This window comes from Podarcis tiliguerta (assembly GCF_965153285.1).
Source record: "Podarcis tiliguerta genome assembly, chromosome: 2".
NCBI lineage: Eukaryota > Metazoa > Chordata > Lepidosauria > Squamata > Lacertidae > Podarcis > Podarcis tiliguerta.
The window spans coordinates 91,198,006-91,221,627 of NC_139535.1; the positions used below are offsets into that span (position 1 = coordinate 91,198,006).

General features: G+C 43.8%; 2 protein-coding genes across 4 annotated transcripts in view; one reads left to right on the forward strand and one right to left on the reverse strand.

The window, feature by feature from the left end:
* The window catches only part of SLC16A3 (solute carrier family 16 member 3), a 31,872-nt gene that overhangs the window by 7,440 nt on the left and 810 nt on the right, over window positions 1-23,622 (reverse strand). The window contains exons 2-4 of one of the 3 annotated variants that reach the window (XM_083430142.1): window positions 14,912-14,971; window positions 3,071-3,313; window positions 1,681-1,824 (exon numbers count right to left, since the gene is read on the reverse strand). In XM_083430142.1, the coding sequence (XP_083286268.1) occupies window positions 1,681-1,824; window positions 3,071-3,293 (367 nt within the window). In that variant the 5' untranslated portion in view covers window positions 3,294-3,313; window positions 14,912-14,971. Of the gene's footprint in view, window positions 1-1,680; window positions 1,825-3,070; window positions 3,314-14,113; window positions 14,841-14,911; window positions 14,972-23,622 lie in introns of those variants that run through there. The other 2 variants (XM_083430140.1, XM_083430141.1) reach the window with 2 other exon arrangements.
* Window positions 22,744-23,622, forward strand: part of CCDC57 (coiled-coil domain containing 57) — a 69,657-nt gene continuing 68,778 nt past the window's right edge. The window contains exon 1 of the mRNA XM_083430121.1: window positions 22,744-22,870. Coding sequence (XP_083286247.1) covers window positions 22,759-22,870 — 112 coding nt within the window. The 5' untranslated portion in view covers window positions 22,744-22,758. The remainder of the gene's footprint in view (window positions 22,871-23,622) is intronic.

Consider the following 23,622-nt stretch of genomic DNA (forward strand, 5'->3'; position numbering starts at 1 on the left):
TAAAAAAGAAAAAAAAATTACAGACAGCAAAACAAAGAAGTCTAAATTAACATTGCCTTCTACCAATAAGAAATAATAATAACTATTACAATAATGAATACTAAAAGTACCTTTACTTCCCCTTTTAAACTTCTATTCTGGTTACAATATATTACTATTCTATAAGAATCTATTGTATCCTTTGCTGTCCCATGTATTATTTTATTTCCCAAATTCAAGCTAGCCTTCCCCTTCTCCCCACTGCTTCCCTTCACCTGTGTGAGATCTTCCCTTCATAATATATATTTTTTCTAGTTGCTTTGATAAAATAGAGTAACTTGAAAACTGTTAAATTATAATTACTTCTTTTGCCCTTACACGCTTAACACTGCATGGGAAACTATAACCTGCTCATACCTGGACTAGCTCTTTTCACATATACAGAACCAGTCTTGCTTTGTGCCTATTTTAAGGGAAAGAAATATTCCGTTTTCTAACCCACAAAAAAAAAAAAGTAACCATAGTAATCACATAAATATATGAGAGATCTCATTTGATTTCATTTTGTACCTGATGCTTATCAATCACAGATACACTTATGGGAATGAAGGCACCCCCCATCCTTTTTATTATGCATTTATGATCATTTGTGTTCATGATGGTGTTGGGACACCTATACACAATCCCTCTTTCCATACTGTTTCCACCAACAAAATTATTTCAGGGCGGACATACCACTTTATTTTCAATCAGTGCATGTTCTGAAATTTCCTGCCGAAATTCTGTATCTTTTCATACCACAAGTGTTCCATGTTTCCCATCCCCACCCCCATCTTGTTGCGCCATAGTGCAAGGCTAGTGCTCCAGACAACAATAATGCAACAACATTGGGGAATCGTCGCTGAACAACAAATAAAACAGAATGATGTGTGGACAGTCCAGTATACAGTGGTACCTCGGGTTAAGTACTTAATTCGTTCCAGAGGTCCGTTCTTAACCTGAAACTGTTCTTAACCTGAAGCATTAGTTAATGGGACCTCCTGCTGCTGTTGCACCACCAGAGCACAATTTCTGTTCTCATCCTGAAGCAAAGTTCTTAACCCGAGGTACTATTTCTGGGTTAGCGGAGTCTGTAACCTGAAGTGTCTGTAACCCGAGGTACCACTGTAGATCCATCACTAATACACTGCTGCATTGATGCAATCTTGCAGAACCCACCTGCAAAAACAAATCCAGTTTGGAGGGGCCCTACAACCAGCAACAGACTCATGCTTGCAGCTACGTGTGGATAGTTGTGAGCAAGGCACCTCACTGACCTGGCAGAGGAACCAAGAATGGTAACTGATGTTTGACCGCAAGGAAGTGAGAAGACGCCTGAGGCCAGTCAACAAAGAGAATGCATACGGTAAAAGGAGTGCTTTAGAAAATGTCAGGAAGTGGTAGACAGAAAGGGCGTTGTGAATGAGAGACCTACTTTACACCAGTGCATGCAACGTGAAACTGTACCATTTAAGAATGCCATTAAGGGATCATACACATCTCCCCACAAATACAAAACAAGCACATCAAAGAGATGCTGTACCACATGCCCCCACCCTCAATTGTCTCACCATCTCTCACAAGCTATTGCAACCAGTAGCATAGCTACATGTAACACAGTCACAAAGAACCACCGGCTGGTTCTTTGACCGTGGCACTTACCGGTAATGACACCAGCGGTAAGGTAGACCTGTATTATATTAGTGGAGTAGGAAGCAATGATCATCCCCAATGAAGCAAAGAGGCCTCCGACCAGCATAACAGGACGACAGCCAAACCGATTGACACACATACTGCACAGGGGCCCTGAGCAAAAGAGAGAATGGGTAAGATGTTTGTTTCTGTAACTTCCCAGATCATTAATATATCTATCAGTTGGAGTTTGTATTTCTTCTCATAAGGCCCACCCAGATTCAGTTGTCTGAAGACCTTGAGTCTGAAGACGTCAGATTCCATTTCCCATCTCCTTTTCATTTGACCAAGGCTCTAGATTGCTGTTGCTTACCCAACACATCTGGAGGATACGAGAACGTTAGCTTTCTTTTTTTTTAATGTGTACAAGATATTGTTGGCCTTCACGTTTCCATTATAAACCACACCCACCTGCCCCACCCCTGGCACCATTTGTGATACCAGGGATGGAGCAGGTACCAATGTGACTACCAAGGAACTATTGGGAGTTTAAAGCAAGCTCCTGATGGTTCCTTTGCTGTAGGTCAGCGTGAGTTCGATCCCAATGGATCAATGTGAGTTCAAGCCTGTCTGTGAGTTTAAGCCCAGTGGACCTGTTGTGCAACCAAGTTCCCCTTGGAGAATTTAATTATGTGGCTGACCCCTGCAGAAAGCAGGCTTGAACTCACTGCCCATGACATAAGGTGAGTACCATGTGGGTTATCACACCCACCTGCCAAAGTTGTCCCATCTGGCCCCAAAAGGTTCTCCACTCTATTTTAGATCATATTCAGAGAGCTTTTTCCAGTTCTGCTGCCGCCTGAGCCACGACAGGTGATCACTAGGAAAGGAGCCTTTTCAGTGTGGCACCCCAGCATTAGAACCTGGCACCTGCATGGATGTTTTCCCAGCACCTGGAATAGATCTTATTACTATTTTGAACTTTTTGACTTGTGCTAGTCTGCCAACCTAGCAGTTCGAAAGCACATCAAAGTGCAAGCTGATAAATAGGTATCGTTTCCGTGCGCTGCTCTGGTTCGCCAGAAGCGGCTTAGTCATGCTGGCCACATGACCCAGAAGCTGTACGCCGGCTCCCTCGGCCAATAAAGTCAGATGAGCGCCAGAACCCCAGAGTCGGTCACGACTGGACCTAATGGTCAGGGGTCCCTTCACCTTCAGTCTGTTTTATTCCGACTAGTGTATTTTAATGCTGCCTTTATAGACTAGCTTATTTTTAATGCCCTTGTTTTCTTGGTTTGGGGAACAAACTATTTTATTGTAAAAGCCACGCTTTATAATATATATAAAATAAAATAAAATAGAGTAATATGTTTCTTTCATGTATTTATTACCCCAGTTTTAGAATGTTGTAAGTACTTACCTGTTCCATAAAGCATAGCCAACAGAATGGAGGAGATCCACGCGGTGTCACTGTATCCAACACCAAACTCCCGGATAAGCTCTTTAAAGAAGACGCTCATGGCCTTTGGGAAGGCATAGGAGAATCCCGTGATGACAAAGCACCCAAAGAGAACAGCCCAGCCCCAGCCGCCATCTGGGGCTTTAACTCCGCTAGGACCATCGTCAACCACCACAGCTCCCATGATGAGATTTTATCTGTTTCCTAAGACATAAAAGAAATGTATTTAAATATTCCATCAGTACCATAAGATATGATCAGCTCAGTCTTGGTTATGCAATGAATACTTTTAATACAGTAGGGTCCATAAACGTTGACTTCCTATGGAAGGCAAGGCTAGCTTTTTAGATGAAGTGGTCTCTTATGCAGAAGAAGGTCTGCCCTATTCCCAGCAGTGGTGACTGGTGCCCATTGAGATCAGTAGGGTGGAAGGCAGGGAGATCAACAGACAGAGCCAACTTGCTGAGTTCTATAAGGTCAGCACTGAGACTAAGGTAGAGGAAGCTCTGACAAGCAGTGAACAACCCTTGGACTGGTTGCAAGTAAGGAGACAGACAAGTGGGGGCTAGCTGGTGGCAGACTGAAGTTGATGGGACAGTGACCCATTCTCCCTAGTGGACCAGCCCCCACTGTCTACCAGTTATTGTTGCATTAACATCTGTATAGCTGTGTACTTGGAGAGTGGAGCAGAAAGTGGGAGGTCCTTTTTGAGCAGGATTTGCAGAAGACAGAAATGGGAGATTTATAAAATTGTAGAGTTGGAAGGGATGCAGATGGCACTGTGGTCTAAACCACTGAGTCTCTTGGGCTTGCCAATCAGAAGGTCGGCGGTTCAAATTCCCGCGACGGGGTGAGCTCCCGTTGCTCAGTCCCAGCTCCTGCCAACCTAGCAGCTCGAGAGTACATCAAAGTGCAAGTAGATAAATAGGTACCGCTCCGGCGGGAAGGTAAATGGTGTTTCCATGCGCTGCTCTGGTCTTGGTGTTCCATTGCTGGCCACATGACCAGGAAAAACTGTGGACAAACACCAGCTCCCTTGGCCTGTAAAGTGAGATGAGCGCCGCAACCACAGAGTCATCTGTGCCTGGACTTAACTGTCAGGGGTCCTTTACCTTTTAGAGTTGGAAGGGACCCTGAGGATCATCTAGCAGTCCAACCCCATGCAATGCAGGAATATGGAGCTGTCAGGTATGGGGAGCAAACCTGCAACCTTGACATTATCAGCACCACGCTCTAACTGACCAAGCTGTCCTTGTTGTTTTAATATTCTATCTATCTATCTGATGCAGTAAGTGTTGGGATGTGTTTCTCCTATGAATAGATCTTCCAAAAGACAACTTCCACCTGGCTTCACCCAATTCATTTTGGATGAATACTACATAGCAGAGTCGTTTCTTAAACCAGCGACAACTGTAAATGTCAGCATGCAAAGTGTGTATGAATACAGTACCATTAGAGCAGAGAGCTGTGCCCTATTCAGAAGTTATACTCACGTGTAAGACCGCTGCAAGTACAGAGCTGCACATAGTCTCCCCCCTCCCCATATGGGCATTCTGTGAAGGCAGACATTCTCACTGTATGTGAGGGCTTCTTGGCACAGGCCTGCTCACACATTGGTCTTACGTACAACCGTGACATCTATCTATCTATCAATCATTTATTACATGGTCACAGACCTGTTAAACTGTAAGGTTAAAATAATGCTTTGGCTGTTTGGTTTTGTTGATATTTTTCCAATCATTAAATATGTGGATAAATTTATATACCCACATTTACAAATAGTGGCAAACTTTAACACTCCCTGACCTATTTGTTTAGGCAGAATTTTCCAGGCTCGTAAGATTCATTGAGAGCTATATTTTTTATTTATTTATTGATACTTTGCTGAATGTTTTAATGGATTCTCCTTTCAATCAATATACCGTATTTTTCGCTCTATAAGACGCACCAGACCACAAGACGCACCTAGTTTTTGGAGGAGGAAAACAAGAAAAAAAATATTCTGAATCTCAGAAGCCAGAACAGCAAGAGGGATCACTGCACAGTGAAAGCAGCAATCCCTCTTGCTGTTCTGGCTTCTGGGATACCTGCGCAGCCTGCATTTGCTCCATAAGACGCACACACATTTCCCCTTACTTTTTAGGAGGGAAAAAGTGAGTCTTATAGAGCAAAAAATACGGTATTTCTTTGTATTCCTGATCATAATGCTTTATATAGTAAAATAATAATTATTATTCAAGGGAATAAAGAACTACACAACTTTGATAAGATGTCTGAAAGCAGACGTCTGTGCCTGGAAGTTTTCAATGTTTGACATTTTATTGTGTTTTTATATGTGCTGGAAGTCACCCAGAGTGGCTGGGGAAACCCAGCTAGATGGGCAGGGTAGAAATAATAAAGTTGTTGCTGTTGTTGTTGTTACTTTTATTATTAAGATTTCCCTTTCCTTTTTAAAATGATTTTATTGTATTTAATGTACAGTGGTACCTTGGGTTAAGTACTTAATTCGTTCCGGAGGTCCGTTCTTAACCTGAAACTGTTCTTAACCTGAAGCACCACTTTAGCTAATGGGGCCTCCTGCTGCCGCTGCGCCGCCGGAGCACGATTTCTGTTCTCATCCTGAAGCAAAGTTCTTAACCCGAGGTACTATTTCTGGGTTAGCAGAGTCTGTAACCTGAAGCGTATGTAACCTGAAGTGTATGTAACCCGAGGTACCACTGTAAACTGTTTAAGGATCTCACATATTAAGCATATTAATAATAAAATAAATTAATACATATATTGTTAATTCTGTTTCTTTTGTTTAATGAATTTATCCAGAACAGATTAACTTTCTGTTTGGCTAATGGCAAAAATCACTTTAAAGTCCCCAGCTTCAGAAGGGTCAGGAGCTCAGCGGTCAGGCTGCTTTGTATGCATAAGGTCCACAGCATCTCCAGTTTAAAGGATCAGGTAGCAAATGATTTGGAAGACCTTTCTCTTTCTGAGAGCCTGGAGAGCTGCTGCCAGCCAAATCCAAGAATACTGGACTAGATAAACAAATAGTCTGATTAGGTACAAGATACTGTAGCTTCCTATGTCCCCACATGCTACCAGTCAAGGAACAAAGGCAGTGGATTCAGTTATTTGCTGCATTAAATATGTCTGTCTCTAAGCAATACCTATTGCTTGCAAGACAATGGCCATGAAATTATTACATGCTATATGATTCATTTGACCCTGAAAGAGCTGCAAATGAAGTCACTTGATGTCTAGACAGCTGGGTGATGAGTATGTGATCATTCAGAGTCCTTTCTGTGACATTTAGGCCCAGGGCTGCACAATTTACAAGAAACAATCTCACGGTCAAGCTCCAGAAATAAACCTGGCAGAGCCTTCCAGAGCAGATCTATTGCATGAAGCTGCTCTTTCAGGAGGAAAACATCCAAATGCTTTTCCTTCATCATCTCTGCTGGAGAAGATTCGGTTACAACAAATACACAGGCTGTCTTGAGCTGCATAAAGTTAGAACATGAAACCGGCATGAAAGCAACACTCCGATTATAAACGGCACAATCCAAAGAATGGGGCGACATGTTCCATGTGCCCAGGGAGACTTTGGGCCTTAAACAGCAAAACAGTCACCTTTCCATAAAAAAAATGAAAGAATGCTGAAGATGCCCACATTTTGGCAAGTGTCATTATTGTACTGTAAGGCTTGCTGTTTTATTACTGCAACAAGAAGAGTGGAAATTCTTTTCCCCAGTATCATGCAGATCCTTACCCAATCTACAATGAAACCACATTTTTTGGCACTGATGTATGACTTCCTATACGTACTCCTAACATATATCCTCTGAGTCTCCGCTAGTGAACTTACAGTAAGGGTTATCTGAGGTCCCTCTCTTAACTGCCCAACAGAGTTTATGCTCTTGTCAATCAAATATCCATCAGCAAAATGTCTAAGTAGGCAGATGGGCTATTAAATCAATCAGTGTTTAACAGCAGTATGGTGGGAAAAAAGGGTTGGATTTGAACCATCACTCACTAACACAAGAAGCTGAAAAATAAAAGTACTAATAAGGGAACAAATGACTAAGTCCATCATCTGAGTTATTGCTTTAGTAAAGTAGGAGGGAGAAAAAGCAGTTTTTTTCAGAAAGAAGCCCCTAGCTTTCTCACATGTACCGCCTGTCTGCCAATTAAATTGTTTGGCAATTCATCATGGTATTGCTCCTGAACTGTGGCTGCAAAAGCCAGCGCTACATAATGCTTTTATCAGGTTTTGTTTGTATATGCAAGAGTACCAGGTAATTTGCTTGCTATCTGGCATGGATGCACTTTCCAGGGACAGCAAATCTATATCTGAATCTAAATATATATTAGCTCCAGACAGCTTCAGTAAAGATAAACAAAAGCACTCAGTACCCATAAGCCATTGGGTCTTGCTGCAAGAGACCTTTATGAAAATCCTTTCCCCTTTCCTCTCAAAAACAGATCTGGTATTGGAGGAGATAAGCTATTCTGTCTCCATAGAAACTTGCATCCATCCATGCAAACACCTACTCACAGCCAGCTGCTCATTCTTCACCTGCACCGTTCTGCCTGACAGCAACTCAGGCAGAAACCCAGCTAACAAACTTCCCTATGTACATAGCATATGAAGAAGACTTGGCATTCATCATCGCATCAGTCATTCATCGGTGACAGGGTTCTCTCCATCCCCCATCCTGAGCCCTTTCTCACTTCCAAAATGCAGCCATCTGCTGCTAAGCGAAATGACTTAAGGCAGTGGCTCCCAACCTCTTTGCCCACCCCCCAGCCCCGCAGACCACTACAAAATTGCTGTGGGCCTCAGCAGATCACTGAAAGATTTTTCTGTCTTTTGTGGTAACGGTGTTGTGCTTTGCTAGGGGCTGCTTTTACTTCCTACTCTGTATTACAATTTAAATTCTGTGGAATTTAAATTGTAATACAATAAAATACAGCAAATAAAAGAAGCAACAAAAATGGAATTAATGAATGAATAATGTGGACACACCATGGCCCACCTGAATAAAACCCTCTGGGAACTCCTGACTTAAGGGACTTCCTTCAACTGGATATTTTGCCATCCTATCCTCCATCCCCAGGAGTAATCTTCATCCCTGAAAATCCTCTAGCTAGGATATTTCTGAAGTACGACACTATCTGACTTCTAGCAATGCAGCAAGATGATGATCTCTGACCTGTATTCAACCACTGTGCATTGCTTTCTTGCTCGCCTCTTCAGGTAAGCCAGCAGCTAATAGTTGGGTCATTGAGGGAAGGGGACAGTCTTTCAAAACAGAATATTTTGGTGATGGAGAAATTATGGGGAATTGGTGATTTTGCGTGGCAGGGTCTTAGTACAGTGGTACCTTGGATTACATATGCTTCAGGTTACATACGCTTCAGGTTACAGACTCCGCTAACCCATAAATAGTACATCGGGTTAAGAACTTTGCTTCAGGATGAGAACAGAAATCGTGCTCCGGTGGCGTGGCAGCAGCAGGAGGCCCCATTAGCTAAAGTGGTGCTTCAGGTTAAGAACAGTTTCAGGTTAAGAACGGACCTCCAGAACGAATTAAATACTTAACCTGAGGTACCACTGTAATGGGGGTTTTCTCCTGTTCTCCCCCTTCATCTACACTTCATGCTGTTTAAATAACTGGCTGTGAAAAGAAAGCACTGCCTTAGGGCTGCTTTAATGAATGCTTGGGAACATTTAAGGTAGTGGGATGTGCAACTGCCCTGTGTTTTGCAAGTGCTAACTGCAAAAAGCATGTTACGTCATCCATTTTGAAAGAGCTCCAGTGGTTTCTAACTTTTTGCCGGTGTGGAGTCTTAACCTTTCAGGCCGTAATGGCCTGGATCCAGGATACATTAGGTATCACCTCATATATGCATAGACACACACACACACACACACACACACACACACACACACAGGTGCTTAGGGTCAGGAACGTATCTGGTACCTTCTATCCTATGGAACTTGCTATCTACCGTATTTTTCGCACCATAGGACGCACCGGACAATAGGACACACTTTGTTTTAGAGGGGGGAGAACTAGAAAAAAAAATTCTCCCCCTCTCTGCCCAGCGCCCCTTCAGCGAAGCGGCAGGAGGCGCTGCGCAGAGAGGGGGAGAACTTTCCCCCTCTTGTTTTCCCGCTCTAAAACAAGGTGCCGTTTAAGGTGCGTTCAGGCAGCTACCTTGGAAGCCTGGAGAGCGAGAGGGGTCGGTGTGCACTGACCCCTCTCGCTCTCCAGGCTTCAGGTTCCTTTCGACCTGCTCTTTGGGGCTGGCGGGGGGAAGCCCACCACCAGCCCCAAAGAGCAGGTCAGGGAGCAGCGGAAAGGCGCAGCGGAGAGGCTCCTGCCATAGCCGCGTGTCACCTCTCCAGCCGGGAGAGGGTCCCGGGGCTATGGTGTCTTCGCTCCATAGGACGCACACACATTTCCGCTTCATTTTTGAAGGGGAAAAAGTGCGTCCTATAGAGCGAAAAATACAGTACTCAGTTTCCTCAGATTCACAACTTTTATGAAAACATTAAAAGCCGGATAATTTCAGAGGGATTTAGGATCAGAGTCGTTCGCGACTAGACTTAATTGTCAGGGGTCCCTTTACCTTTACCTATTTGTTCTTTCATGTTCTGCTTTTTTAATTGTACTGATAGTTGATTGTTCTGTTTTTCAATTTATTTCATTTTACATTCATTTCTTGGGTGGGGGGTACCAGCTTTGCTCCTGAAAGTCAGGATATTTAGAGCTGGGCCTCCCCTAATTGCCAGAGAGAGAGAGAGAGAGAGAGAGAGAGAAAACGAACGAACGAACACACACACACACATGTTAGGTGATCCCTTGAGGGTCTGTTTTCAATAAACATTTGAAATAAACATTTGAGAGATGGGGAAGCAGGAATGATCGGCTCACATCTGCTACAATTGTGGGATTATAAATTTTCATTTCCTGCTCTTCTTTTATCTATCAGGCATGCCCATCCGGTTGATCGCGATCTACCAGTCGATCACGGGGCGTCCCTGGTCAATCCTGGTCTGTCGTGTGATCCTGAGTGATGGCCTCCCCAATAAAAAAGCTCAACAACTTAGGTGATTTCGCCCCCAAAAAATCTCAGCAACTTTGTTGTTGTCTCTCCCAAAATAGTTCAGCAACTCCCCCCCCCCAAAAAAAAAAACTTTGGTCAATCCAATGGGTAGATCACTGCCAGTTTTTTTTTTATAGAGGGAGTAGATCACAGTCTCTTGGGAATTGGACATCCCTGTGTTATAGCAACCATCTTATCATTCAAAAACGTCCCTATTCCCCATCCTCCTTTGTTTCATCTTCAATTCAACTTCCAGGTTTTACCTTATAAAATGTGGATGTTCCTCCTTTCCTTTCCTTCAAATCAGCTCATTTTCTCCTTCCTCATCTTCCAGCTCATTTTCTCCTCTACCTATGAATAAGGTACTGAGGTTGCAATATAGTACCCAATGCCATTGAATTGAATGGGGCTTCTGAGCAGTCTAAGATTGTGTGACAAATGTCCTCTACAGGAATAAGAATTGGTGTAATGTGTAACCAGAAACTCTGGCCTTTACCAGAATTGCCTATCTATAAATCACTGCCCATTTCTCCCTCCAAATCACGCAACACTAATTTTCTACTGTGCATATCCTTGCCAAGACAATTATATGAGAGTTCATTAATTTGTGTGATTTGTCTCATTTAACACATTAAATGAAAATGAATTATGAACTCCCATGTGGATTTCAGCAGAACACTGATGCCATTTTCCAATTAAGGCTAAGCCTATTCCTAGGAGAGTTTAATTCAAGAAAACACGTTTTTAAAGAGGAATGACACATGGGATTTGCTTTAATCCAGAACGAAAGACATTCTCCATTTTACTTTATTGTTTCCCATACAGATTCTGTCATATCAAGTTGTTCTTTACCAGTGCCAAAAAAGAGACAATTCGCAATAAGCAAGAGTGGCTCAAAATCTCACTGTAGAGGGGAACAGCTGTGTCCACTACCTGCCACTACAAAAGCCACTACTTTAATCAACGAAAGCTTCAGTGGTTGTAAAATTCAGAAAAGCCACCCAGGATTTTCCCAAACCTTGGAGGTGGGGAGCATATTTCTGGTGCCTGGAGATATAGAAACATCTTAACACAAGTGAGCGTAACATATGAATGGAAAAGCTGACTTCTGGTTTTTCCTCATTCATCCATTATATTTTGGTGGCCAGAATGTTGCTGCTGCACAGTACAATTAAAAAGCAAAGGGAGGGGAAATCTATTTAGAGATCTAAGTCCTAATATATTCCCCAGACTATGCAGCTCCTTCAACAAGTCTGGCTTTTTGTTTTGTTTTGTTGTATTTTGCTTTTGGGGTCCAGTACAACTCTTACAACCTATGCATGCTTAGTTAGAAGAAAATCCCAGCCATTATCATGGGACATGCTTCCAAGGAAGTGTGCACATATTGAGAATATTAAGGACAATAAGAAGAGCCCCGCTGGATCCGGCCAATGACCCATATAGCCTAGCACCTTGTTCTCACAATGGCCAACCAGGTGAGCAGCACATTAGTATCACACAAAGAGTGATCCGCAGTCTCTGATAATCAGAGGGGCGCCACATCCAGTGCTGGAAGCAATACACAAAACCATCATGACTTGTAGCTCCTGGCAGCCTTATCCTATGAGGAAAATCTCTGTGCAGATTGTGCTGAGCAGGGGGCTTTAATTCCACTTTTATTGCACACACATCCCCAGGGTGTTCAGGTACCGCACATGCATTGTTTTTTTCTCCCCGTTGTCTCTGTAAACAGGAGCAGGGACTGCCCCAAGGTCATGCAATGAGCTTTATGGTTGAGCAGAGATTTTAAACCTGCATCTGCCTGACCAATTTCAGCACTCCATCTCATAACGCCACCGCTGACTCTCCTGTACGTACTGCAGAGCTGTGGTGTTATTACGCAATAAAGCACGGCCATTTCAAAGCAAGCAGAGTTATGTAATGTTTGTGCTCTCTGCACAGTGACCAGCACGCTACTGGCACTGAAAGAATCTTCCAATAGAAAGAACAGGAGGGTTCTTTTAAAAGCATATTAATTCTAGTCTACTAGGTAAGAAAGAGTTACAGGTGCTGTACATTGACACTGAATGAGAGGGACTGGATTAATGTTAAAAAAAAAATCCTTCCAGTAGCACCTTAGAGACCAACTACGTTTGTTATTGGTATGAGCTTTCATGTGCATGCACACTTCCAACACGGCTACCTACCTGTAATGTACTAAGCATTAGCCTTGGCTGGAGGTTGTTTAATTGGACCTCATTTTTAAAGCAACTAGAATTTTATCTCCTCTATAACATCATATAGGGGACATCAGTGCCCACTTTGCACATGACCTTCAAAATCCCCAAAGGCCAGTCCTGCATGCAGGGCTAGAGTCAGGGCTTGCTTACAGCGAAGCTCTACTAGCAGCTATTGTGAATGTTAGGACTATGTGCCTGTGAAGACATACAGGGATTATATACCCCTGAAATGGGTGCCCTCATCCACTTGCAAATAGGGAGCTGGATTTGGGTCAAAAATGGGATTTCTAGGGTGGCTGGAGCACCTCTCATTTTAGAAAAGAATCACCACTTTCCTTTAAGGACTTACCACTACACTGTGGTAAGTCCTTAAAGGCAAGCGGTGCTTCACAGTCCCACAGGATAGGAGGTAGACAACTTACCAAAGGCTTCACCGTGCCATTTAAATAACCACGTCTTAAGATACCTTAAACACCAACAAATATAGTGTGGCATAAAATATGTTGCTGTACTGTTATTCTACCTGTATTTTTCTTGATTTTCTATTTCATACCTAACTTTGTTTTGTTTAGATAAAACCGTTAAAATAAAATTTCGTGGACTAGTACAACTCACTTCATCTGATGCATTAAGTGCTCTCAGTTGCCATACGGATAAACACACACACACACACACACACACAGGCACGTGGGGAAAACTTACACACCAAAGACCAAGCAGTGCAAGGGGTAAAGTCTGCATTTTTTAATGCAAAGCTGCAAAGGCAGGAGTGCGGCATCTGGTAGCGGGAACCTCTTACGAGGATCACGGTGGATCCAGGAGAGCATCTGAGAGGAGGCGGCGCATCAGAGGGCGGAGGGGCTCCGCTTGGAACGCGGTTCCAATGGGGTTTTGGCTCCACCCCGGAGCCTCCCCGCCCAGACCACGAGGGCTGCCGGCACAGGCTGGCTAGAGCACTTGGGGACGTCTTCCCGCATGCAGACGTGCAGGACGTGACAGAGGGGCAGACCGGAAGTGCCGGCTGCAATTACCAAGAAATACACGCGCTCACCTCGTGGTTGAGCCGGGGAGAGAGAGAGCGGAGCACTTGCTCTAGTATAGTATTGCATTCCCTGCCGAAAAAGTGCGCGTAACCTCAGCCATCTGTAGGAGGAAAAAATCAACGCACACATTCTCCCTCGAAGCCGATTTTAAGATCGTTATCTCGATAGCGCAAAACCTGCTTCAGAACCAGCAAACACGCACGCGGAAGCAACGCTTGGCAATATCTAATTGGGGTCAAGTTATAATTAAACAACCAAACAAGAACAACTCTGTCCGATCATCAGCTATATGCCGCTCCCAACCCCGGAGCCGTTAAGTGGTCACATAATAAGGCTTTGTAGAGGAGAAAAGTCGCTGGGGGGCGGGGGACGACTCCTCTCCCTTATAATAATCCAAGCACCATTGGCGATCTGAAGGAAATCAAATTATTCTGTTACCCCCTCTGGCTGTTAAGAAAGTAAGTCGCCAGCCTCTGAAAGTTTAATGGCTTTGCAGCCAAGACGACCCACGCGCCTTTTTTTAATATCTGCTCTAGATGGCGTTTCCAACAAGAACCGCCGTTATACATTTAAATGCTTTATAACCCTTATGATTCAATCCATTTATATGAAAGGAGGGAGAGAACTGAACTCACTGCTTTTAGGAGCCGAGCTCTTAACGGGCCGAAGCAAATTCAGTGAGGACGCTCTTTAAATTCAGCCTCCCGGGCTCTTCAGTTTGGGTAGCGTAACGCGATGGATCAGACTGTCAGAATACAGAACATCCCCGAGCTCCATGGTCCATTCCACAGAATACATAGAAGGCGGCTTCCCAAACTGCCACCGGGCGTCTTATTTTTCAAACGTTGATCTGGCAACAGCGGTTGCCTAAGGTCATTTGCAACCAACCCTGCCTCGCCTTTACTTCTTGTTGCAACTGCACCGACTAAGCGACCAATGACTACTTTTAGAATATAATATTCCTCTCGGCGAGAGCTGCCCATGGGGAGAGAGAGAGAGGGAGCGAGCACGTGCACAATAAAAGGCCGGAAACAAGCGCATTACTGCCTTGTGAGACGTTTTCACAAGCTTCCCCACCCCCCACCCCTTTATTCCCCCAATTCTCCTTGCCTGCAATCTGAATATAAAACCTACACCTGCTGGAATATACACACAGTTTTTAAAAACAACAACAACAAATGCACGCCCTTTAGATCGCATATTAACATTTACAAGCAGCACTGTCCCTATGTATTTTAAAAAAGGCATTCTTTTCAACGTTGGTTAAAAACACACAAACTCTTGACACCTCTCTCTGGGTTGATCATAGCCATCAGATTGTAGCACTTGGCAAAGAAGTCGCATGTACTGATGCAGCCAAGTAGCTTCCCCTCAGTCCTCATTCACACAAGCGCATATTTACAAACCAACACACAAATACAGGGTAACCTTACCAACTGAAAATGGAGGAAAAGCAGGCTCCAGAAGTGTGCTTCTGCTCCCCAGCCTGTTGCCTAGAAACAAAGGAAGGAACAAATGGGGATGGGATGTAGCATTCACTTCAGGTTGACTCAGTTGTGAGTTGTTCCTGAGGGCGTGCTTGACATCCTGCCTCTCACTATACATTGGACCCGTAAATCACATGAAACAGCTCAGGCCTATTGCTTTCTCTTAAATCAAGTGCTCTCCCCATGTAGGTAGGAACAAAAGAAGTTGTGGCTTGAGTATGCAAAGTAGTTTGTTCACCCTCCTCTTTCTTGCCTTTGCAGTACTATATCAGGAAGTAAAACTATAACGCCCTGTTGCTGTTTTGCATCATTTGGGCCATTTTAATAAAATAAAGCAAATTCTTAATTACTATTCCTATCATAGCAGTATCACCCATAACTTTAACCTACATTGGCAATAGCTAGATAACATGACTTCTTTAAAAGAAAAGAATGAAGAGCACAGAGAAGACAACAAAGGAAGTGCTGTAATCCTTTTTCAAAAGAACTTATTGAAAATCTTTCCATATTTCACTTCGACTTGTCAACAGGTTTCAATTATATCCTAGGTGATTATCCATTTTTTGTTCAAGTTTTTGTTCATGCTTATTCTGTGGCAGAATCCCAACGGCCAATTTAATATCACAGACTGACCCTCTCTGTTCTTTGTTGATAAGAAGTTAAAGCCAATATTATACCATTAGCTTATAATATAAATATAATAATCTACACAAATCAATCACACTTGAAGTACAATTCTGGTCACCTTACTTGAAAAAAGATATTGTGGAGCTGGAAGATGTTCAGAAAAGGGCAAACAAAATCATCACGGAGTTGGAGCAACTCCTCTATGAAGCTGTTTAGAGAAAACTATATATGAGGAGATATGATAGCAGTGTGTAAATTATGCATGGTGTTCAGGTGTGCCATCTGGAGTGGGGCGAGGGTCCCCCCCCCCATGAATTTTCAAGGAGGAGGCGTGCTTCCATCACATGGCCCCAGCTCCCTCAATTGCAGGGGCAAAGTGGCCTGTCTGATGGTGCTGAAAACGTGGATAAGGAAAAGTTCTCATGGACCTCTCATAACTCTTGAACAGCAGTCAGCAAACTTTTCCAGCAGGGGGCCAGTCCACTGTCCCTCAGACCTTGTGGGGGGCCAGACTATATTTTGAAAAGGAAAAGGGGAAAAAATGAACAAATTCCTATGGCCCACAAATAACCCAGAGATGCATTTTAATAAAAGTACACATTCTACTCACGTAAAAAGACCAGGCAGGCCCCATAAATAACTCAAAGATGCATTTTAAATAAAAGGACACATTCTATTCATGTAAAAACACGCTGATTCCCAGACCGTCTGCAGGCCGGATTTAGAAGGCGGTTGGGCCGGATCCAACCCCCGGGCCTTAGTTTGCCTGCCCATGCCTCTTGAACATGTGGGTAGCCGATGGTGCTGAATATTGGAAGATTCAAGATGGACCAAAGAAAGCCCTTCTTCACACAATGCACAGTTAAACTATGGAATCTGCTCACACAAGAGGCAGTGATGGTCGCCAACTTGGAAGGCTTTAAAGATTAGACCAATTCAAAAAGCAGACAAACGAACCATGACGACTATGTTCCAGCTCCACAATCAGAGGCAGCATGCCTCCATATGCCAGTGGATGGGAAACTGCGGGTGGGTGGGGTGGGGATGGGGAGGGAGTGCTGTTCTGATCAGGTTCTGCTTGCAAGCTTTTCATGGGCATCTGCTCCTGAGCTGGCCACTGTGAGAACAGGATGCTGGGTTAGATAAGCCATTGGCCTGATCCAGCAGGCTCATTTTATGTCCGTAAGCATAGAGCTACTCAATAATAAAAGCAGAAGAAACAACATTAAGGGAGAAGGCAAATATTAACTTATTTAGGGGCCACATCACTGAGGCTAGTGTAGACTTATTCCGATTGTTTTCTTTTTATAAGATCAGATGTAATCTTCCACAAATGAGCATTGTGGGGATGGGCTTCCTAATCTGCTCCCCACTAGCCTTTTTCTTGTTAAAAATTCCTCTCAAGTTGCTTTATGCCCTGCAGAGGGAATGATACAGGAGGCAAGTTTGGGAAGGTTCTAAGCAACAACAAAAAACCACAACCCTACTCAAATGGAAAAGGGTTATCAAGTACGGGTACTTGCCTCTACAACAATTTAAGAGGTTTGCTAAGGGCAAAATACTACGTGACACCATTCAGGAAGTCAGGCCGCTCTTTGTTTCATATATTAACTTTCAGAACCCAGACACGCCCACAATCACACTCACATATGTCCTTCTGGAGACACTCCCTAGCCTAAACTGCATATTTACCACGTATAAAATAAAACATTAGTTTGTACATTGAAGGTGACTCCTGCATGCAATGAAGTGCTAAAGAATGGCTAACACAAAGTGCCTATATGTAACACTGATGGTTATATGTTTGTGTGTTTCTTTAGGGTTGTTATATTGGGTGTTCTATTTGTGCTTAATAGGAAAAATCCAATTTGTTCAGGACTGCAGACTTAATTTCCCAAATGAGAAGTGGTCACTGCATGCTAAACTCAGGAACAGAGTATTTATTTACCTTATTTTCAAAAGCTGGAGAATGCCAGAGACGGGATATAGTTAATCTTCCAATGAAATAGCCCACGGCTTTCAGCTACAGCCCATCACCACTCAGTAGAGAATGGTGTCCCACTGCCAGTGTCAAAATACAATTCTGACTACCAGTCTAGTCAGCGTTTTTTCATGGAATGGAGGAAGATACTATCTTGTCCTTAGTCTCAGGTAACAAAAGATGTGGCTTCCTTGCTGCTATACCTCTGCTATGAACCCAAGGTGGAGAACCTGTGGCCTTCTGGGTGCGGTTGACTAAAACTCTCCTTGCTTACCTAGTGTGGGTTTTAGTAATATTTTGCAGATTTAAATTAATATTGCATGGCTTTATTGGTTTTTTTTAAATTATTTTGTGAATTACTCCATGTGACACATTGTCTAGTGTTTTCTGAAACATATGCTTTAAATGCGGTCTCTCTTTTTTAAGAATAAGTAAAAAAGAATCACCCTTAGCCAACATGAACAATAGTTAGGGATGAGGGGAGCTGCAGTTCGACAACATATGGCTGGCCACAAGTGAGGTTTCCCACTTCTGAGGTAGACATTTCATCACTTAACTTGGTTATTTGGGGGGGGGGGTCCCGTTGTCAGGCTTTTATAGTAATCAAGGTGTCTGGAAATATATGTGTACCAATTTCCCCCCTTTTTTGTTGTTGTTTATGGGATATCCCAGTTATGGGATAACTGTGCCCTGGGGTTGAATAAAACCTGTGGACGGGTGAATGGATACATAGTTTTCACCTTTGAGTGTACAAAATGCCTTGCAAGTCTTTTCTAATATTGGGTGACATCCAGTGATGTCTGCCAGCTTCTGCAATGGAAGGGTCCCCCAACCCCAGATTATGCAGGTGCAGGGAGGAGGAGATAAAGGAGAAGCTCTGTTGCTATGCTGGATTCACAAAAAGGACCATAGCATATGCTAGGATGAAACACAGTAACTCCTCCTCACCATGCTGAGGAGGAATTCAAACTGAGGGCTCACAGGTCCAAGCCCATTATAATAACACTGGTCTCTCCCCTATAACTTGATGCTATCTGCTACTCTGTCTGACATTCACTTGACCACAGCACTGCTAATTTGTGAGCTTCACTTCCTGATTAGCAAAGCTGACTTTCCACTACAGCGTTTCCACAATTAATTCTAATTCAAACTGAAATCTGTGTAGAGAGGGGGGAAAGGCATTTGGTCCATCTCCCACAGAGGCATTATTTGGCAGCCTTGTATTCTGAGGCCAGAGCCTGGTCCACCTCTGCAGGGACATCACTTCATAGATGTCAAAAGAAACCTTTGTCTCTGCCACTGGTGACCTTTGTTATTTACCAGAGGTTAATCCTCCCCTGCTCCACTTCCATCCTCTTTCAACATCCCCCTTCTCTTGAAGCAAACATGTGGTTCTTCTGCCATCCCCCGCCCTGCAATCTGCCCTTTTGGTCCTGTTTGATAACAGGTTCCATCAACCTACTACTCAAATCTCCTCAGTTGCTTCCTTCTCTTTCGCTTACTATCCACAGCATATCCTCAGGCTTTTACTGAGTGATATTTTTACACACACACACACACACACGTATATGAAATTTTCTCCGTGCTGAAAAGCAATCCACACACAGAATTTCAATAATCTTTACAACAGAAACAAAAAGTTATATTTATGGGGGTGCTAAAAGGGAATGACTTAACAAAATGTCCCAGTGGCTTCCTGGCTTAGCTAAGATTCATGCTAAAGAGGTATGGGTTTCATCAGCATTGTGTACAGTGCATTGTCTTCCAAGATGGAGGAAAGCTGGAGTGCAATGTACTAATCAATACAATGCAGAAATAATTTTTGTTAATTTAAATACTGATAATGGAGTATGCCACAAGCAGAAAGAGAAGACAACCAAAGCACTGTGTGGGAAGAAATATGTGTAGCCAAATCAATCCAGGTGTTTCATGCAACAAGTACACTGTCACATCGTGCAGAACCTCAGATACTTCCGGAAGAGTAAGCAATTACCAGGAGGGTAGGGGAATAGACAGAGATTCCTCCATATCTCAACATGAATTAGTTAGACCTTGGAAAGCCAGTTGGTAGACCACCCGTTCCAGATCTAGACCTGCAGCACATGAAACTGGAGACTCATTCCCAGTGTCTGATTCTCCTCTGCCTCCTCCCCAACTCCAAAATTCCTTCTCCTAGAAACTTGCCAAAGCCCAGCTGTAGGAATCATTCTAAGATTTCCCCCACCTTCCAAAAAATTACTTTGTCTGTGATTGATTCACTGCAATTAGAGGGGGAGTTGCAGTTAGCAATAACATTTTTTTTAACCTGCCCCAAGCCCTTGGGATGAGGTGGGATGTACATGGAATAAATTGAATTATTAAATAATTAAGCAATGAATTATTAGTTCAGGCTCATCCCAAGGAGATCACTTCTGCAATTAAAAGGTGGGTTTGAAATGTCCCATGGCATTTTGTTTTATCACATTGGTATAGGTAAAGGTAAAGGGACCCCTGACCATCAGGTCCAGTCGCGGACGACTCTGGGGTTGTGGAATTCATCTCGCTTTACTGGCCAAGAGAGCTGGTGTTTGTCCGCAGACAGCTTCTGGGTCACGTGGCCAGCATGACAAAGCCGCTTCTGGCAAACCAGAGCAGCGCACAGAAGCGCCATTTACCTTCCCACTGGAGTGGTGCCTATTTATCTACTTGCACTTTTGACGTGCTTTCCAACTGCTAGGTTGGCAGGAGCAGGGACCGAGCAACAGGCACTCACCCCGTTGCAGGGATTCGAACCGCCGACCTTCTGATCAGCAAGTCCTAGGCTCTGTGGTTTAGACCACAGCGCCACCCGCATCCCATCACATTGGTATAGTATAGTGAAATAAATTAATGACATATATTTACAAACTGTATATCCTGATAGTGTCAACAAATGAAATAAATGCACATAAACACATGTTCTGGGCCACTAAACCACCTGCAATGTGAAGAATGGGGCTTGTGTGGCAAGGAAGGCAGCTAGGCTCCCTGGGCAGATCATCACTGCCACCACCCCAACACCCATCAAGACTCCTCAGCTCTTAACTTGAGTATGAAATGCAAAGCCCCTTCATGACCACCCAGCCCAAAAGGCTTTTAAAAAATTATTATTAAAGCAATTTAGCACTTCATTCAACTGCTCTCCTTTCTTTCATGAGTAACCAATCATTGCAATGACTAAGAAACATTCCAATTGTTCTTTTTTTAAAAAAAAACACCCCGTACCATCGGGTATGGAGTGTGCTTTATACTATATGCAGATGATGCTTAACTACCAGGATTGCAAATCTCAAAATTCAGCCTGGAACTGAAAACCAGGCAGTGTCCTCCTTGCTGGCTTCATGCATAATTGCCTGCAGGCTTTTCTGCTCCGGTGGACACATTGGGGGTGGGGGGAGGCTGTTTCCTAGCAGTTGAGTGCACAGATCCATCAGATAGGCCAGAAAGCCATTATTCGTGTTACTAGCTTTGCACTTTTTTCATTGAAAGCATCCAAAAAAAGGAAGCTGCTGTTTGCTACTGTGCGGGAGTCATCGTGACTATATATCCAACGTACTAAAAACTCATGCCTTCAGCTCTAGAGAGTAAGAATTCAGCCCCTTGTGCCCCAAACTGGCAATACAAAGGTCATTTAATACCGCCATTTAATTGCTCCTGTCCTACGAATCTCCATGCCAGATGAGTAAAGGCCCACATATCCGTGATCACTCTGAGCTTACCGGATTGTGCCACTTACGAAGCTCAAGTTACTCACGTGCACAAATGTTTGCATAGCATTGATCAGAGCTGAAGCCATGGGGAGAACCGAATACTCCCTGGGAGAAGATCTACTGATGGTGGTGTCATTTTACAGCCAGAGTAGAACTGCACTTTAGACGATGCCACAAGCTATGTAAGTCTACCTCTTGAGAATTTCTCCTCCAGAAGAAGCAGCCTGTGTTATATACTGTACAGGGCATTGAAGTTGGGGGACTACAGCCCCACACCCATCAGGTCCTAGCTACCTACTAGACCCTTCCTCATGCTATCAAACCACTTTGGTGGTTTGGCAAACTGCTTAGAGAGTATTAAAGCAGTATATAAATAAATGAAAAGCAAGAACATTGCAGTACCAGCTTCATAACTGATTCAGTGTAGCGTAATGGTTAAAATGTTGGACTGGGACCTGGGAGACCATTCAGCCATCTGGGTGACCTTGGGGCAGGGAAGGGGGGATATAAATGTGATAAATAAATAATAAATCTACAGCTTCACATTTTTACTGTCATTTTATTTAGAGTTATTCTCCTTTCTATTATTATTTATCGTTATCATTATAGTTGTCAGGAAAGCTTAGTTAATTGTTGATCTATAGTGTTTGTAAAGGGCTCAGAAATATGTTAGTTACTGTAACCCAAACACCAAATCTGGCTTCATAATGGGTCCTCAGATTGCTGTTCCACAACCCCATCATAGTAAATATACACACTTATTTTGAAATATAAATACCCTTCGCCACAGTGGGCTTTCCAAGTGAATAATGGAGGATGTAGATGCAGCACTACCTAATTACTGTCATATGCAGCTAAAAAAATCAATCTGATGCCATCGGTACTTCAAATAGAAAAAAGAAAAGCGTATAAACACAGATGTCAGACTTGATATTGCTTAATAGAGAAATGTCGCTGTCGCAATTCAAGACAAGAACCAGTCAAACAGCACAGGCAAATATAAGCAGCTTCGCTTTTGTGTTCTTTACAATTTCGTATTTTTAAAAAATTAACATACCAAGGCAAAAAAGCAGCAAAATAAGAAATAAGTACAATCTTGCCCATATCATTTGTTTACAACATCTATGCCCAGGGAAGCGCAGTATTTCAATTCCAAGCAAATGCCCTAGATCCGTCAAAAAACATTGGATTAAATTAGATCAGTAACTGGGCACTGGTTGGAGGAGCCAATCAGGCCCAAGCTGACTACAGAGATGGGCTGAAATTGATTCCTACAGATAAATGAAGTTTTAAGGGGACCATTTACCATAGCCGGGACTGTGTGTACAGAGAAAAAGCACCTTGGAATCTTATCCAAGGATCTGGCATGGATACAAGTGCAGGTGAGCGGAGGACCATCTAAACACCAGAACCACACACCAACCAGAACGTCATCTAGAACCAGAACTCCTTTTCAAATGGCACAGTTCAGGTTGGAAACAACAGCACAGAGCAGAGTACCTCTGAGGGACAAAAGCGTCCTCACACAGCCCACCTGGATCATCTGGGAGTGGGGAAATGGGTTTCAGGGTAAGCCTTCCAAGTCTCTTGCTGATTTGAGCCGGATAATCTCTGACCCTAGAGATTAAACGTTACCCATCTTCCCGTTGCCCAGCCTCCCCCCTGATAAACAGGCGCGCGCGAGGTTTGCTCCTTGTTTCCTAGCCCAGTTCCTTCCCTCCCTGTCTGTCATCCCTTCACGAGCGTTTGAATCCCAGTGACATTTAAGGAAACTGGATCTCGCTGGAGACCCAGCCTCCGCTCCTCATCTCACGCGGTGCGCCCAGAAATCGAGTGCTCCTGTGACCCAGCCGAGCATCGTCACCAACTAGAGATCTATCTCTAGGCCTTCTTCTGGGGTGTTTGCTGATGTTTAGAAAGGCGCAAACGCCTCTCAGCACCTTCTCGGAACCGGAGCCGGACTCCTTGTGATGCCCCTGGCTCCGGTTCCGAGTCGGTCTCGCTGAAAGAGGGAGGGAGATGCGCTCAGCAAGAGAGAGGCGGGTGGGTTGATCGCCTGTTTTAAAAGGGCTGTCTAAAAGCCTCGATGAGACTGGCTTTCGCTTGGTAACGACACAAGCATCTCTCCTGGGCAAATCTCACTTGGCCACGGAGCTCCTTGGGTCAAGGATGCGCGGGAGAGAAATGAATGAACTTCTCCAGGAGGAGGAGAAGCCGGAGCCAGACCGCTCAGGGTGGCCAGGACGCCAGGCGCTAGCAGAGGAGCCCTTGGGGATCATGAGGACCAGCCTCTTGGAGCCGCGGTCACCGTGACATGGGCT